This window comes from Eucalyptus grandis, chromosome 3 (assembly GCF_016545825.1).
Source record: "Eucalyptus grandis isolate ANBG69807.140 chromosome 3, ASM1654582v1, whole genome shotgun sequence".
NCBI classification, from domain to species: Eukaryota; Viridiplantae; Streptophyta; class Magnoliopsida; order Myrtales; family Myrtaceae; genus Eucalyptus; species Eucalyptus grandis.
Genome location: NC_052614.1, coordinates 40,612,018 through 40,630,080, shown reverse-complemented (window position 1 = coordinate 40,630,080; position 18,063 = coordinate 40,612,018). Strand labels below are relative to the sequence as shown.

Genomic DNA, 18,063 nt, shown 5'->3' with positions numbered 1-18,063 from the left:
ACATTGCAACCAGGTTATCGATTATAAGCATCGCTGCTCTGCTCGCCATGCTCGCCAGCCAAGCACAAGTTCTTACATTGTAACTAGGTAATCAATTATAAGCGTCGCTGCTCTGCTCGCCCTGCTCGCTCGAGCGAGCAAAGCAGATAAGCGATGCTTGCTCGAGCGAGCCGAGTGTTGTTGCTCCGCTTGCTCGAGCAAGCACAATAGCGACAAGTGAGTAGAGTGTCGCTGCTCTGCTCGCAATGCTCGCTCAAGTGAGCAGAGCAACGAGCGAGCAGACGCTTGCTGCTCTATTTGCTCAAGCGAGCAGACGTTGCCGTAGATCTAGGTGAGCAACGATGCCGAGATTTGGGCAAGTGTCTGCGAAACACTCACTCATGGCTCAAGCGCAATGGCTCACCCGAGCAAGCGTATGGTAGATCTAGGCAAGCGCTGGCTCAAGCGAGCCATCACGCTCGAGCCCCGAGGGGCCGTCGCCCAGATCTGTGAGGGGTGGCTCTCGCCAAAGCCCTCGTCAAACGGTGAAGGAGGAGCAGCAGTCGGTGAAGGATGAAACTTACCTCGAATCAGAAGCTTCAGCCGATGAAGGAGTAGTAGTTGTCAGCGTTGAAGAGAATGACGAGTTGGGAGGTGCTAGAGAGGATGACGGTGGAGAACCTGTGAGAGACGTCGGAAAAGGGAGGGACTTGAGACAAAGAGGGCGCAGGTGAGCGACAGAGGGCACAAAAGCGAGAAACAAAAGAGAAACAAGTTTTTTGTGTTTTTGTTCTTTTTGGGCCTTCAAAAGTGTTTTAACGAAAAATAACTTTTTTTTATTTCTTATTTCTATTCCAATTTTGCCTAAGAACAAAAATAGATATCAACAAAAACGCAAACAAATGCGTTTATGTTCTTTTTTTCTCAGAAACAAAAAAAAAAACATAATTTTTGTTCATAAAAAGAAAAAAAAACCGCACACACACACAACCATGCACGCCCTTAAAGGCTTGAGATGAAGATTGTATTTTGGAAAGTGGGCTCTCGGTCAAACTTAGATTCGATTGGTGGATTTTTGGCCAGTGGATTCGGAAAGTTCGATAGGCGGGGTTCGAAACACTATAAATCGGCTAAACATTTCTCTTTCCCTTGGCTCTTTTATTGTACGCATACCAATTGATCGTTGAATTGCTTACTTATTCTCTGTGCTTAATTGTTGAATAATTTGATTTATTTATCATATTATCTTGGTATCAAACAATGGGTATCAAAGAAAGTGATTCAAAAATGGATGGGTGTTTCCCTTGTGATTTATTGGATTTTTTTAGCTAAAGAACATGGCTTGAAATGTTGTTGGTACCGCCTTAGGCAAAAGCCAATCGATTGTTAGACCTCCTTTGTTCTCGGTTGTAAACTTACAACTACTGGAAAAGCGAGGGTGAGAACTCTTATTTGATCGCAAAATTACTGAACAAGTCCAAATCAATGCTAAAGCTATGAACTTTGCTTTGTTGTGCTTTGGACGCTGATGGAATATGCGAGGAGTAAGAAGCAGCTTATAAAGGGACTAAAGGGACCGATAAAGTCAAGAAAGTCTAAGATAAGTATGCCCGCTCACTTGTATGAACTTTTCATTTTGAATGACGTTGAGTCTACTGTCAATTACCATTCATAATGCAATTCGTGGATTACAAGATAGACTCGAAAACTAAAACCAAGAGTGAAACCAAAAGACATGGCTGCAAACACAAAGGAAGAAGACTTGAGATGAAAATTTGACCCGGTTTTGACATAGCTCGAGCGTGTCCGTGCTCCTTCTGCATTCCTTTTGTTCATAGGCCTTGAATCCCCTCCGACGGTTACTAGACTTCTCCATGTGAACCTCCATTTTTCAACTGATCCCGTGTCTCCATGATTTTTTCTACTTCCACGAGCTTTGATAGCTTCCCTATTTCTGAGATTTTCCTCCTTCCTCATTAACCGCTCCATCGTCCTCGAATCTGTTCGTGTGCAGCAACTGTTCCCGCTTTTGAATTCAATCGAACTCCTTCTCTTTTGTGCCTAGGTAGATAAAACAGCTTTTACAGGCTCTAGGTCGAGGCCTGACTTCTCATTTTGATATAATCCATTCCTTTTGTCTTCGACCTAATACGTGAACAATTTCTCTCTTCAACTGACGATCATGCTGCAGAATTTTTCCATAAGAGATTTGCACCTTCACTAAAATAGATGAAGACATCATTCCCTCAACTTGATATTACACAGTAACTGAAGCTGATGGTCACGTATGCAGCCAAAAAGGGGTGGCATCCAGCATAATTTTTCAAAGCAGGCACTTTCTGAATCTTCTTGCGAGCAAAACTAACTCAAAGCAACGGCTACACATCTCCAATCTCAAGATCCACAACACGATTAATTTGACTTCGTTTCCTGGTTATGCTATCAATAAATATTGGAAATGCAAGCCTTTAAATTCTATCCATTTACGGCTGAATAACAGCAAGATGTTTTTTCCCAGGTAGTAGCTTCCATGTTTTGTAGATAGCTCCTACATTCATACGGTTGAGACACTCATTGCTGTAGAGATCAATGAATCAGCTCGTGCCCGTGGAGATCACGAAATTATTAGCCTGTATTGATCTCCAGTGGGATTGATTAAACTGTAGGTTATTCATGCACTATAGCATAGCCTCCAACCATTGCAACAAATGCATATGGGGTAATCTCCCTGCAGGGCCCTACAAAAGACGTTAAAATAACATGGGGTAAGACATGCGAATAACCAAAACTGTTAAGTTGGGAAGGAAGCTAATCAAACCCTAGAAATAGGGCCTAGATCTTGATCGGGGAAAAGATCCATTTTACACCTTAAAGTTACAAGAAGCTAGAGAAAACCGGGAGAAGCTCGTAAAAGGATATTAATTATGTCAATTGAATAAGCAAATTATTTCCAGGCAACACGTAGGTTATTCCAATGTCAAGTTGGCTTACCTGACGTCATGGTGCAATAGCAACAGAGATCAACATAAAGCCAACCCTCAATAAGGGGTACTGGCATAGGGCAGTAGAACAACGTGCAATCTCAAGGAACCAGAAATTGCCTTGCATTTCATTAAGGCCATCCTAGTGATCGCAAAGCTAGGAAGCCCATCCCATCTTGCATTGCTATGAAGCCTTAAAAAATAGTGGTAGTAGAATGAACATAAACACATGGATCATTACCAAGGCAACATAATACAACCCTTTGCCTTCAATTTTCTTTCCAGACCAAAGAACTTCATTTCCGATAACACTAGGTCAGCTGTCTTATTCTGCATGTTTTCAACCAGCATGTCGTCGTACACAATCACATCTGATTCCTTCAAAAGCTTGCGTTCTTGCATACTTGAAAAGACTTTTCTAGCTTCTTCTATCATCCCGTGTTTACACAGTCCGGAGATGACAGCAGAGTGTGCAACATCACTCGGAGGAAGCCCTCTTGCACCATCTCAGCTAGGACTTCAACCACTTTCTCAAATAGCCATGACTTAATATCTGAAATTGCAATTTCCACCCTATATTTTGGAGTCCATTTCAATGTACCCCTTCCCTTTGACTTTTGGCCAAATTTTCATCCGAATTTCAATCTCATACTCTCCCATTGATGGTGTTTGCTGAGGGGGCAAATATCGTGTGGCTCCAAGACTGAATCGAATAGCCAGGTAATTTACTTTTAGTTGAGGAAACAGCAGCCCTCATAAGAGGTTTGTCTGAAAGCCAGGAATAATTTTGCATTTCCAAGACCAACCCCCAAATTGAAAAACCCTAGTTGAATTGGCGAGTACAATGCTCAGTAACTTCAACAAGCGGAATTACCAAAGGTTGAAACTTTATACACAGAAAAGACTCAATTGGCAAAGAATTGGAAACCCACCGAAGCTGTGTACATAAAAAAAGATCGATGTGGAGGGAGCTTTTTCTTGAAGGTGATACAGCTGGAGCTATTTCAAGTATCGACGAGAGCTCTATCCGCTGCGAAGGTTCTAGCTCTCTTTAGTCCAATATTATTATCTCTCCTTGGCCCACTATCACCGACCCGCAAACAAAGTGGCTGATTAAGTTGTGAAGGCCCATTGTTTGAAGACTTTCTCTTCCTCTTGGGTGGCCTGTCAGCCCCAACTTTAATGGGATCTTTTATGTTTGGATGCCTATCGTCGAGTTCTTGTTTTAAAAACTCTTGTGTTTTAACAATATCAAAAAGTGTTTCGACCACAACAGAAAAAGAATCCATCTTGCAAATTCGGCAAACTTACATTGTGCCCCTAATCTTTTAAACATTCATTGTGATGCCCTTACCCAAAGGAACTAATTATAGTAAGAAGAAGAAAATGAAAAGAAAAAGGGAAAAATCACAAAAAAAAAAAAATCCCAAATTATGTCAATTATAATAATATTTACCCTTTTTTTTTTGCAACACAAAAAACTACAAACTTGTACTCGAGCAATACATTTATCCTCCATTAGAATTTTGTTAGAAATTGCTGTTAAAATATGACGTGGATCCAATGTGGCGTGGTATTAAAAAAATTAAAGACAAAAAGAGAAAAAGAAATTTCGAAGTTCTTGCTTAGATCATCTTTAGCCTCATGAACATTTGAATAAAATGCTCCTCCTGCACTCGTCTGTCGCTGCCCAGTGCCCCCGGGACCTCTGGCGACGTTCGTCAGCTTGTGCTCAAAACGCCCGCTAGTTCTGGCCATGATGGTCGTGAGCTTTGAGCTCGGCCTGAGAACCTATTGGGCCTTCATAATTGCCCTCTTTTCGGCGGAAAATGATTTGATGATTTTGTTCAACCCTTTTGCTTCCATTTCTTCTTGGCGGTCAAATGGGGGACATTCGTGGCCACTCTTCGTTGGGTCAGTCAGGTGTTCGACCAAAAACAAAATCTTCCAAGTGGTTTCGTCAATTTTATGATGGAAACTTTTTTACGCTCTCTCCACTACCGCCAGCAGGAGATTTATCAAGGGGAATTTCAACGGTATTAGTCTCAAACGGTGGAAGCCACAACCAAGTTTCACTGAAACCTCGGAGATGACAGGGATGGATAGAGGTCCCTTCTGCAAGACATAATCTCCAGCTGCTCTGCTACAGAGGAACTGTCAATACAGACGAAAAGAACCATCAATATAAGCGTAGCTACTATTGTCGGTAGAAGACTGTCGGGCCAAGCATTAAGCTCTGATTGACTGCTGACTGTGGCAGCGGGGATCTTCGAAGTTACATTTGTTGCACCCCGATTCTATAAGGATAAGGACATAACATAACTATCCTTTCTGCAAAGAGCATAATCTTATCATAATAAAAACTCAACATGATATCAAAATATATATACATATGTATTTTTGACAAAAAGTCATTTGGTTACAATATTAGAGTTTTCTATAATCCACCAACACAATATATATACATATCCAACAAAATTAAGTTAGAAACTCATTAGCTACATACAGTCCTTACCAAAAAGTTCCCTAAACAATCTAACATGTACTCGCCCCATGAGAAAGAGTATGCCTTTAGTTCCTAGAAAAATCAGCAAAGGCAAAGGGCTACTAAAAAAGTTTTTGTGATGACGGGGGAGGGGAAGGCGAGACATAGACCCCTCATTTGTTTGATAATTGACGTATGACTAAATTCAAATACGAAATTTTTGTAAAGAAAAGTAGATTGTAATATAAGGCCCATTTATTTTAGCCCGCATATTTTATTATTCAAGCCCTCGGCTCAGCCCATGTCTCCTATAACCAAGCTCAGCCCATCTTCATGTCGTGTATGTCTATAAAATTCAACTCCTAACTTATTGTTCATAAATTGTTTAGCATGCGTAGCCAATTTCAAAATTTCGTTTCGGAAAAACTATAAGCTCAAATTAAAATCGGTAAAATGTTATCACTTCACAGTACCCTAAATTGTCATAAATGTATGTGCACAGCCTGAGAACTCCTCAATCGAACACAGCAACTTAGAATTGGCATAAATCTGAATTTTATGTTATAACTTTGACAATTCCTTCAATTAGATGAATGGAGGCTTTGAGTACTTACTAGGTATTGTAAAACGGTATTAAATTGGCTTGATGGGTCATCCGGATCATCAACGTGTGAATCTCTCTCTCTCTCTCTCTCGTGGACAAGCTCCCTTCTTTGGTAATGTCATTGGTCTTCTTCCTCTTACGATCACGCGCGATCTGTTGAAGAGAAAAATAAAGATGGACGGTGCTTGGTTTATAGGAGACATGGGTGGGTTGAGGGCTTGGGTCGTTAAACATGTGGGGTGAATTAATGGGCCCCATATTATAAGATTTGACCTCGATGCTTGCAGCCGCCATGGCTAGATTCAATAGGTGGTCAAGTAAGGGTGAACGAACGCCGCCAGAGGTCTACGTGGCAGTGGGCAGCGATGGCGAGTACTAAGGAAGCTTTGGCCAAGCAATCGAGGTTGAAGAGATGAACAGTACTTCGAAATTTCCGTTTATTTTCTTAGCTAATTAAAAAAAAACCAAAACTAGTATAATCGTACTACACTTACTCCCAAATAATATACACTGCCATGTTAAGCCTTGGAACAAGATCCTGTGAGCTAAGCTCTAATCTAAACATGCAATTATCTCTAATTTAAATGATGCAAACTTCCTAACCAGTAGAACAAAACATGAATCAAATGGAAGCTGTGACATACAACTCTAAACTAAATGCAACTCTCATTTTCTCTTATCATCTTTTTATTTATCAGTTTCTTAATTATTTTTTATTCATGGTAAAAATGATTTCAAGCCCAACTATGTTAATTGCATACTGGAAAGTCGTAATCTAAATGCTATGCTTATATTCAATTCAAATGAAACGCAATCGTGTGAATATGGCTTAAAATTAATGCAAACACATAATGAGGATGCACAGGAACCACTAGACCCCCTAAGGCAATTGTGGGACATCACCCGAAGTTTTTCAACTACTCCCCATCAAGCCTGAATCAACAACGACTCAGCGATCAAAATCTAGTCAGTCATGGTTCGGCAATCAAACCCGAACCAAATGGGGTCTAGCATTTGGTAGGTTAGCTCCTAGGCATTCATTAGTCAAAATTTTAATTGCCAAGTCCAAGGTCATTAAACTCCAACGTCTCTAGTTTTATGTCTAGAAGAAATTTGACAGAAAAAGAAATGGCTACAAGACATCGAGAGATCGAAGTGATAACGTCTTTTTTTTCCAATTAGGGGTCGAATTGTGACATTATCATCGAATTTGATTTCTTAGACAATTTCCTTAAAAATTGCATGTTTAAATTTATCGGCAAAATTTATGTGTCAACATAGCCTTTTTATAACATTCAAAGGGCATCATTACATTGGCCACAACTTCCATCCTTTTCATTTTATAAAAAGAAGAAAAATATGTTTCCATAATCTTCAATGATTGAACTATCGGTATGTTGTTGGAGACCAATTTCATAACGTTCATTCTCAATTGATTACTAATCCGGAGCTTGAAGCTGCGCTTCTCGTCGGGGTGGGGCCGCCACGGGGATGGCTGGGAGTGGCGCTGCGTCACCGCGTGCTCCCACTGGACGGCGACGCCGTCGAAGACGTCGGCGATGGAGTCGTTGCTGGAGAGGCCGAAGGTGGTGACGCTGGAGTTGCGGGCGCGGGTGAGGGAGAGGCGGCTGGCGGATGCGGAGGTGGAGGCGAAGGAGCTGAGGTAGAGGTGGACGGCGTTGTAGAGCTCGTTGGTCTTGACGCCCTCCATCTCGGCGATGTCGAAGTAGCAGTAGGAGGAGAAGCAGCGGAAGGCCCGGGTGAGGAACTTGAGGGAAACGTGCCGGAGCTCCGGCGGGAGCACCATCCGGAGGAAGGTCTGGCAGAAGGCCAGGGTGCCCAGGAGGGAGGCCAGGGATGTCCAAGACTCCTTCCTTTCTGCCATCTCTGTGTGATCCGGGTCAAAGTTGAGATTTTTACCGGAGAAGAAGACTATGAAGAGGAAAGTGGGGTGATGGGTGAGAAAGAAGTGGGGAGAGACGATGGAGTATTTATGGAGGGTTCTTCTGGTGTTTCAACGAGGACACGTGTGGCTCAACTGTTTAATGATTGTTTTTCCCTTTCTACCCTTTTTAGGCGGGGCCACGATGAAAGATATGGTATTTATACGCATGTACTTTATGTCGCAACCACTGCTGTACTGCAAACTGCAAACGTCAAAGGTTGTTTTTCTTGTTGCTCCTTCGGTCCTAAACTTTAGTTTGTTTATGTTTTTCGGCATTTAATAATTCGACTCTCATTTAATTCCGAACGCCTCGACATCGGAGTACATAAAATATCGACAAATACAGTAATACCACCCATCAGAACCCAATTTCTTTTTTTTTTTAGCTTTCTCGTGAAATTCTAAAATGTTATTCAAATTTCTGTATGTTACAAAACAAAATAGTACATGATGTTCGATATTTCTAAGTTTTAAAGAAGAAAATCAACAAGGTGTGCTCACTATTTCGTGGATTTAATAGATAGGAAACTTCAAACCGAGCCGCCTTAGGCTTGAGGAGAAAAGCACTTACAGTTAATAGAAGAGAGAGATCAAACAAAACGAGACTAATATATAAAAGATGGGATAGGCTGTAAGCATAAAACTCGTTCACCACCCACCTCCAACTACCCACCACCTTCTGCTTGTCTTATTTCCCTGGGAGAAGTGAATGAACAGATAGGCGAGTATAATTTATTCAATGCATATATTAATATCTTGATATGGTGTCGTCATTTAATATGACATTGTATTTTCACATCACGTCTTTCATACGATTTAAAAATATGAGAACAACGTTTAAACACACAAGAGAAAATTAATAATTAATTGAGAACCAACATCCGAAATCGGTCTCCCACACCATAGTGATGGTTCAATTATTGAAGATTATGTTACTTGAGGGCTGAATACTCTTATACACATGGTTGGAATGAGTCAATTCGGGAGAAGTACAGCTCAAGTGTCAAAAACTTGACATACACTGATACTTAAGTGCCAAAAGTTAGAAAAATAACATTTAAGTACCAAAATCGGAGTAAAATAGATCACTTAAGTACTACTTCAAAGAAAATCCAAGCAAAATGTCGACGTAGCAATTTTCTGGCGAAATAAGTGCAAAACGGTATCGTTTTGCACGTTGACATGATTAGACAATACAAAACGACATCATTTTGGTGCTAACGTGGTAAAAATAATATAAAAATTAATTAAATTAAATTTAAAACTGAATTTATTTAAAGCATTTAAAAATAAAAATACAAAAATACAAAAAAAAAAAATTAAAAATAAAAAAGGGAGGGCGACCGAGGGCTAAGCCCTCGCCGCCATCGCTCCTCGTCGCCGCCAGGAAGGGCTCAATCCTCGGCCACCCCTTCCTTTTTTAATATATATATTTTTATTTATTTAATTTTTAATTTTTTTTTTAATATTTGTATTTTTATTTTCAAATGTTTTAAATAAATTTAGTTTTAAATTTAATTCAATTAATTTTTATATTAATTTTTTATCATGTCGCATCAAAACGACACCGTTTTGGACTTATCTCGCCGGAAAATCGCTACGTTAGCATTTTGACCGAATTTTCGCCGAAGTGGTACTTAAGTGATTCATTTTACTCTAATTTTGGCATTAAGCTATGTCACTTTCATAACTTTTAGCACTTAAGTGTCCATTCATGTCAATTTTCGGCACTCCAAGTGTCCGTACCTCAAGTTAATTCCATTTAAGAATCATCGTAATATCACAAAAGCGCTAGATGTGCATTACTATTATGAACATGTTTGATCGCCTAAACTTTGGGACTATTGACATTAAAGATGAAAATCTAATAAAATTAGGTATGTATATACATTATATATACATATATAAAATAGCACCACGTCGCTAGAATTGGGTAATTCAATAGATGTCCTATATATAATACATAATACGTAATAGGGGGAGAGAGATCCTCCATGTGCAATGCGGAGGTTATATATAATACATAATAGGGGGAGAGAGATCCTCCATGTGCAATGCGGAGATTCTGTTATCATTAAACAAAGTTCAGTCAACATCTTCGCCTTACCTGCATGCTGACAAGCCCTCCCAACCCCACTTAAAGCCCCTCGTTCATTGGAAAAGTTCAATCAGAAGCAGAAGGGAACATACCTTTCTCCACTCACCCACTTCTCTCTTTATAAAACAAGTCTCAATAGAAATTTGATCTTGAACTATCTAATTGAAAGTACGTCTTTTTTGCGGAAGGTGAAATCATTCTTACAAAATAAAACCAAAAAAGGAAAAAAAAATAAGTATATGAAACCAGTTTGTAAATAATTTATTTATTTAATATGCATGTATTATCGAACAGATGAAATATAGCAACTTAGGGGCATCCCCAGCATTGCAAATAGAATTAATAATTCAAAAAAAAATGGAGATAGAAAGTCTCCATATATTAGCCAATACAACATTTATGTAGGAATGTTTAATTTTTTAATAAAATGAAGTTATACATTTTACATTTTTACGCACCTTGATAAAAATAATATGGATGTCCATTGACTTATTTGGAAACTGTCTAAGGTTACGTTCCATCCAAATGAAATATATGGTTGCTAGAAAAAATGCCTTGAAGAGTCTCGCCACCAAATCTTTGCTTCTATTGCACTAATCATTTATTGAAATTTCTCATTCCATCCTCCTAAAGAATACTTAATCACATGATGTGCTAAGATATACAGCAGATTCTACCTGTCAATTCACATTTATAAAAAAAAAAAAAAAATAGATGAGCTCTATCTTCTATACTAGCGGACTTAATTTGAATATGTGTATTATTTGATAAGTTGAAAAATCATCACAACCCCATCATCCATGTGCTTGACTTAATAAAAGTAATTAAAAGAAGACGTAAAGATTCCAAGGTTCGTAGGCCCCTGAAAGGATCTGGGTGTCTTCTTTATTAACAGAAAATATGTGGTTTACATGCCTAGAAGTAACGATGTTCATGCAGCTGTTAGTCCATCCGCATCTAGGATTCAAGTTGCTGTCGATGGATCTAGCTCTGAATGAAGACAAGCAACTATGGGGAAAGACTTGATGCGCTTGCGTTGATTTAGCATCTCATATGCTAACACATAAGTAGTTAACACATAAACAGTTATGCTAACATCATAGTATAGTTAACGCAAAAAACAAGCAAACCCTATCTCTCTTCCAAACATGTTCAGCTAATATCATATCAAAACTTTCCAGATAGTCGTAAAACAAAGTCAATGCACACAAATTCACCCATTAGTTCACATCATCCTTTCCAAGAAAGACCTTGATGGGCTAAGGTAGCGCATGAGAATGTTTCTGTTTTTCATGGTTTATGTTCTTTTGTTCCTCAAACAAGAAAAGAACAAAAACCTGTTTGGTAACGCCAAGTTATTTTTATATTCTCGGGAATAGAAAGTTAGCCCAAGAATAGATTTGGAGCAGAAATGAAAAGCAAAAAAAAGTTGCTTCTTGCTCTCGGGAACAATTTATAGTAATAAGCTAATTCTTTTTCTTTTATTTCTCTTTCCTACCGCGGCCACCATCAATCACCCGGAGTCACCGCCCACCGCCGGCCGTAACTCGCTGCTGCTACCATTGCCATCACCACCGCCGCCACTACCACCGCCATCGCCGCCACCGCCGCCCGCCGACCCCCCACCACCGGACGCCACAACCGCCACCAATTGCTAGTCGCCGGTCGCCAGCCTCCGCTGGTCGCCGCCGCCGCCGCCGCCCCGAACGTCAACCGTCGGCCGACGGCCGTTAGCAACCGATGGGCTTGCGGCGGCGGTCAGGCGTGACGGTTGGCGGCTGGCGCTATACAACGGGGGGCGGGCAAACAGTTATGATCCATGAGCAAAAATAAAAAATGAATAAATACAAAAATAAATTGTTACGTTACAAATGCATTTTTATTCTTTTTCTATTCCAAGAGCAGAAATTTTGTGTAGTTACCAAACGGGTTCTTTTACTCATAAATTGTTCCCAGAGTAACAGAAATAGAAAAGAACTATTTCTGAAAAAGAAAAGAAAATATATATATATATTCTCCGGAACGGAAGCGCGTTGTCATGCGTAGCCTAAGCAACTCAAAATCAAAGCTTTATTATTGTCTCACACATCAAGTGTCCCGCAAAATGTTAACCAAAGACCAAAAAAATTGATGTATGCATGACCAAGGCTAATGCAATTAATTCCTTTTGGGTTTTTCTTTGAAAATAAGCACAAATAAATATAAATTCAATGTCTATATGAGTTCAAAATTAAGTAATAACATGAAATCTAAATAACATGTATGTTGTGTTGATTAGGAAAACTACCAAAAAAGTTCTAAATCTATTACAATTTTCCCAAATCAATCCCAAACTTTTTTTTGTCAATTCAGTCCTAAACATTTTTTAATTTTGCCAATTTAATTCATCCAGCCAATTTTAGCTTGTCAAGACTGATCTAGCAATTTATTAATAATATTTTATTTATTTTTTCGAATTTTTAAATTATTTTTTATTTTCTTTTTCTTTTTCTTTTTTCTCCCCATAGTGGTCGTGAGGGCCGCAAAGCCCCTGCCGGCAACCAATGACCCTCACCTAGATTTGGGCGAGACGTAGGGGCCGCGCGGACTATAGGGGACACCAACCTCATAGCGGGCACTACGAGCAAAGTAAGCCTCACTTAGATCAAGGCAAAGCCACCTTCGCCTACAATCCCTAGGCCTTGCCCAGATTTGGGTGAGGTTGAGCAAGGGTCGCCAGTTGCCAACCCAAAGCCCTCACTAGCCATTGCCGGGAAGAGAAGAAAAAAAGTAGGAAGAAAAGGAAAATATAAAATAAAAAATAAAAAAAAAAATTATTAAAAATTGCAACATTAACGTCGATCGAATAGCCAGCATCCACATCAATGTTGCTCAACCAAAATTAACGGGATAGACTAAATTGGCACAATTGCAAAAAGTTTAGAACTAAATTGACAAAAAAAAATATGACTGATTTGGCAAAATTATAATAAATTTAGGACTTATTTGATCATTTTCCCATATTGATCAACATACACGCAACCAATACCCAACTCTAATGACATGACATATGGTTAATTATGAAACGATCTTATTATTTAAACTCCTGAGAGATTTTGTATTTTCATTTCTTACGGAAATGAAGATTAAATTTTAGGACACCTAATGATGTTTATTAAAAATGACCCAGCAATGCAATGCTAATAATTTTTTGTATTTTCTTTTTATGATTTAAAATAGGGAACTGCCTATAATGGCTTTAACCAATTAAGAAATAATCTATACTAATCATTGACTATGCTTAAACATGAAGAATGAATATTCTTTTGATTTCTAATGAGAAGAATATGCGATCTCCTAATGCAAGATATGACATGATTGATGTTTTCACCGCAAGCAAGACAAGTTTCTAAAATAAAAGTCCATTGAATAATAAATAAACTCACCCTACCCAATCGCTCATGCATTGTAGAGAAAATCATATCAACGATCAGCGCAATGGACGACCACACTAGAGTAACAGAAAGTCAAGATAAACGACAACTAGACAGCATGAAGCAATCTGACAATACACATTTTATTTACTTTCACTTGGACTTTTTCCATATTAACAAAGATAATTGACCCAAAATCACACTATGCACATCGCAACATCCCTAAAGTGGGCCGCCTAAAGCAAACATGGATGTGGCCGGCCATCCCAAGAAGAACAAAACAACACATACCCACAAAAGTAGATAAACACAATACATCGTATGAGCTTACAATTTTCGCTGAGTCCTAGGAGCTTTAATAAGACATGATAAGACACGAATTCATAGGGTTTCCAAAGGAAAAGACATCAATTTTCCCTCTCAATTTGCCTTCTTCTCTTCTTGGTCCTCCACTTTCTGGCAAGAATCGTTTTCACGGTCGCTGACTTCTTTGGGACTCTCCAGAGCCCTCTTCTCTTGCTCCTCTTCTTCAACCCCGTTCGACTCGCATTTCTCTCTCAGTCCTTCGTACTCCTCGTTCCCCTTTGCTCTCGCCTTCATCTCCTCTAGCAATTCGCTCACTGCTTTGTCTCTGTTCCTCCGGTTCTTGATCAGGACTTCGCTTATGTCCGCCGGCGTCATCTTGGCCTTCTCGACCGTCTCTCGGAGCTCGATTGCTGCCGCCTCGCTGAGGTCCTCGCCCTCACTACCCAGGTAATTGTGGAGCAGGATCTTCAGCGCCGGGTAGGAGCAGTAGCTCATGCAGATGCGCATGTCCATCCGGCCGCTCCGGAGCAATGCCGGGTCGAGCTTCTCGATGTGGTTGGTGGTGAACACAAAGATCCGCTCGCTCCCGCAGCACGACCACAGGCCGTCGGTGAAGTTGAGTAGTCCCGATAGGGTCATAGTGTTGTTGTTCCAGTCCTTACCACCAGACGCAGCATTGGGGGCGTTAGGATCAGAGTAGCTCTGAGGAGGGGGGGCTCTGGGCGCCTTCGACCTGTTCGACAGATTGACTGAGCAGTCGATGTCCTCGATGACAATGATGGATTTTGAGCTGGTCTTCATGAGGAGCTTCCGGAGCTCGGAGTTGGAGGGCACCTCGGTCAGCTCGAGGTCGTAGATGTCATAGCCGAGGAAATTGGCCATGGCTGCAATCATGCTCGATTTCCCCGTCCCAGGAGGGCCGTAGAGCAGGTAGCCCCGCTTCCAGGCCCGGCCCGTCCTCTGGTAGAAGGCCTGCCCAGCCGCGAAGTCGCGGAGGTCCTCCATGATGTCCCTCTTCCTCTCCGGGTCCATTGCCAACGTCTTGAAGGTGCTCGGGTGTTTGAACGGCACCGCCTCCCAAGGGCGGCCGCGGGACTCGCTGCCGCGAGAATTAGTATAAATGAGGCGTTCTTGGTTGTTGCGGCGGATGTCGCTGGCCTTGCCCATGATGTGGTCCAGGTAGGAGTTGAGGATGAGGTCCTTGTCGCGCTTCTTGATCCGGAGCGTGAAGCCGCGCTTCTCGTCGGGGACGGACCGCCACGAGGACGGCTGGGAGTGGCGCTGCGTCACCGCGTGCTCCCACTGGACGGCGACGCCGTTGAAGACGTCGGCGATGGAGTCGTTGCTGGAGAGGCCGAAGGTGGTGACGCTGGAGTTGCGGGCGCGGGTGAGGGAGAGGCGGCTGGCGGAGGCGAAGGTGGAGGCGAAGGAACTGAGGTAGAGGTGGACGGCGTTGTAGAGCTCGTTGGTGTTGACGCCGTCCATCTCGGCGACGTCGAAGTAGCAGTAGGAGGAGAAGCAGCGGAGGGCCCGGGTGAGGAACTTGAGGGAAGCGAGACGGAGGTCCGGCGGGAGCACCACCTGGAGGAAGGTCTGGAGGAAGGTCTGGCAGAAGGCCAGGGTGCCGAGGAGGGAGGCCAGAGATGTCCAAGACTCCTTCCTTTCTGCCATCTCCGTTCGAGTGTCAAGGCTGAGATTTTCTTGGATATCTCCGAGGGTCGAAACAGGAGACGATGAAAAATGAGGCATGCGTTGTCCGGAGGAAAGGAAGATATTTATACAGGGATCGGTTGGGTCGATTCGGTCGATGAAGAAAAAACATGTGTGGCTCACAGCCTCCCATGGACCCCATGGAGACTCTGAGTGACAGTAGATCTTTTGATTATTGCATTTTATCAATATTTCTCTTCTTTTTTTTTTTTTGTCATTTACTTAAGCGCTCCGATAAAAGACGGATCTATTTTTAGAAATAAATTTATCGACTTTAGGACTAATCACAATTTCGTTTGTATCAAACTTTTTTTTTTTTTTTTTTTTTTTGTGTAGAAGAAAGAAAAGTCTATTTTCATTATAGTCTCGGATTTGTCCCATTAACTTTGCGGTCCAAAATCGTTGTCGATTGTCTAATATAGCAATTCTTCACATTTGGAATAAATTCATTGTGGGATCTTCGTCCCTGTTCATTGTCCTTATTTTTTTTGTTTTTTCTTCTTTTTCTTCTTCACGCCTCCATCACCATCTTCTTTAGAAAGAATCACAACAAGCCAAATGGTTCGCTAAGAACCATGCCAAGGACACCAAACACATTAGATTCTAACGATGAAATTAAATGGAAATATAACGGAGGACATATTTAGATATGAAGTAAAAAAAATTATTTTTTATGAAGTAAAAACAAAATTGAGGTAGAATTAGAATATGATATAAAGTTAGGAGTTTTCAATGGAATTCACCCTAATAAAAGGCCAAATGTTTTTTTCTTTTTGTTAATCCTTCAACCTTTTATTTGTAAGTTAACATAAAATTCCCCGAAAAGGTAAAAAAAGGAGATTTTCATTAGTTGATAAAAATAAATCGAGAGTATAAAGAGAATCTTATATTTAAAAGAGGAAGAAATTCTGTTCTTGCTCTCTTCTTTCTGACATGTGAAAGAAAATTCGGCAATAAGAAATTATTTGGTGAATAAATAAATATATCAAAATGGGACCGTCATCGGTCTAAAAGCTCAAATCATTGGACTTTTTTGGAATTATGATGTGAGATTTGTTTTGTCATCACACGTTTCGTGTAATAAAAAATGCCAAACTAAAAAAAAGAATGATTCGCAAGCTAAAATTAATAATCAATTGAGAATGAACGTTACGAAATTTGTCTCTAACACCGTACCGATAGTTCAATCATTGAAGACTATGGTAACATATTTTTTCTTCTTTTTATAAAATGAAAAGATGGAAGTTTCTACCAATGTAACGATGCCCTTTGAATGTTATATAAAGACCATGTTGACATCTAAATTTCGCCGATAAATTTAAACATACATTTTTTAAGAAAATTGTCTAAGAAATCGAATTCATTGATAATGTCAAGATTCAACCCCTACTTGGGAAAAAAAAACGTTATCACTTTGATCTCTTGATGTCCTGTAGCCATTTCTTCTTCTGTCAAATTTCTTTTGGACATATAAACTAGAGACGTTGAAGTTTAATGACCTCGGACTTGGCAATTAAATTTTTGACTAATGAATGCCTAGGAGCCAACCTACCAGGTGCTAGAGCCCATTTGGTTCGAGTCTGATTGCCGAACCATGACTGACTAGGTTTTGATCGCCGAGTCATTGTTGATTCAAGCTTGGTGGGTAGTAGTTGAAAAACTTTGGGAGGTGTCCCATGGTTGCCTTAGGGGGTCTCGATGGTTCCAGGGCATCCCCATTACGTGTTTGCATTAATTTTAAGCCATATTCACACGATTGCATTGCATTTGAATTGATTATAAGCATAGCATTTAGATTATGACTTTCCGATATGCAATTAGCATAATTGGGCTTTAAATCATTTTTACCGTGAATAAAAATAATTAAGAAACTGATAAATAAAAAGATAATAAGAAAAAAAAATGAGAGTTGCATTTAGTTTAGAGTTGTATGTCACAACTTCCATTTGATTCATGTTTTGTTATACTATGTTTTTGACTAGTTAGGAAGTTTGCATCATTTAAATTAGAGATAATTGCATGTTTAGATTAGAGCTTAGCTCACAGGATCTTGTTCCAAGGCTTAATAACACGGCAGAGTATATTATTTGTTATATTATGTTTTTTACTAGTTTTGGTTTTTTTTAAAAAAAATTAGCTAAGAAAATAAATGGAAATTTCGAAGTACTATTCATCTCTTCAACTTGGATTGCTCAGCCAAAGCTTCCTTAGTACTCGCCATAGCTGCCCACTGCCACGTAGACCTCTGGCGGCGTAACCCTTACTTGACCACCTACCGAATCTAGCCATGGTTTCGACCCAAAAAAATAAAAATCTAGCCATGGCGGCTGCAAGCTTCGAGGTCAAGTCTTATAATATAGGGCCCATTAATGCAGCCCACATATTTAACAATCAATGCCCTCAACCCAGCCCGTGTCTCCTATAAACCAAGCACGGTCCACCTTTATTTTCTCTTCAACATATCGTGCGTGATTGTAAGAGGAAGAAGAAGAATCACATTACTAAAGAAGGGAGCTTGTCCACGAGAGAGAGAGAGAGAGAG

The 18,063-nt window shown here is 40.3% G+C and overlaps 1 protein-coding gene across 1 annotated transcript; it reads right to left on the bottom strand.

Annotated features, from left to right (window-relative positions):
* Positions 1-13,667: 13,667 nt before the first annotated feature.
* Positions 13,668-15,530, bottom strand: LOC120291449 (AAA-ATPase At5g57480-like). Its single transcript, XM_039308806.1, has one exon. It carries the CDS (start codon positions 15,480-15,482, stop codon positions 13,926-13,928), a length of 1,557 nt encoding a protein of 518 aa, XP_039164740.1. The 5' UTR covers positions 15,483-15,530; the 3' UTR covers positions 13,668-13,925.
* Positions 15,531-18,063: the final 2,533 nt, after the last annotated feature.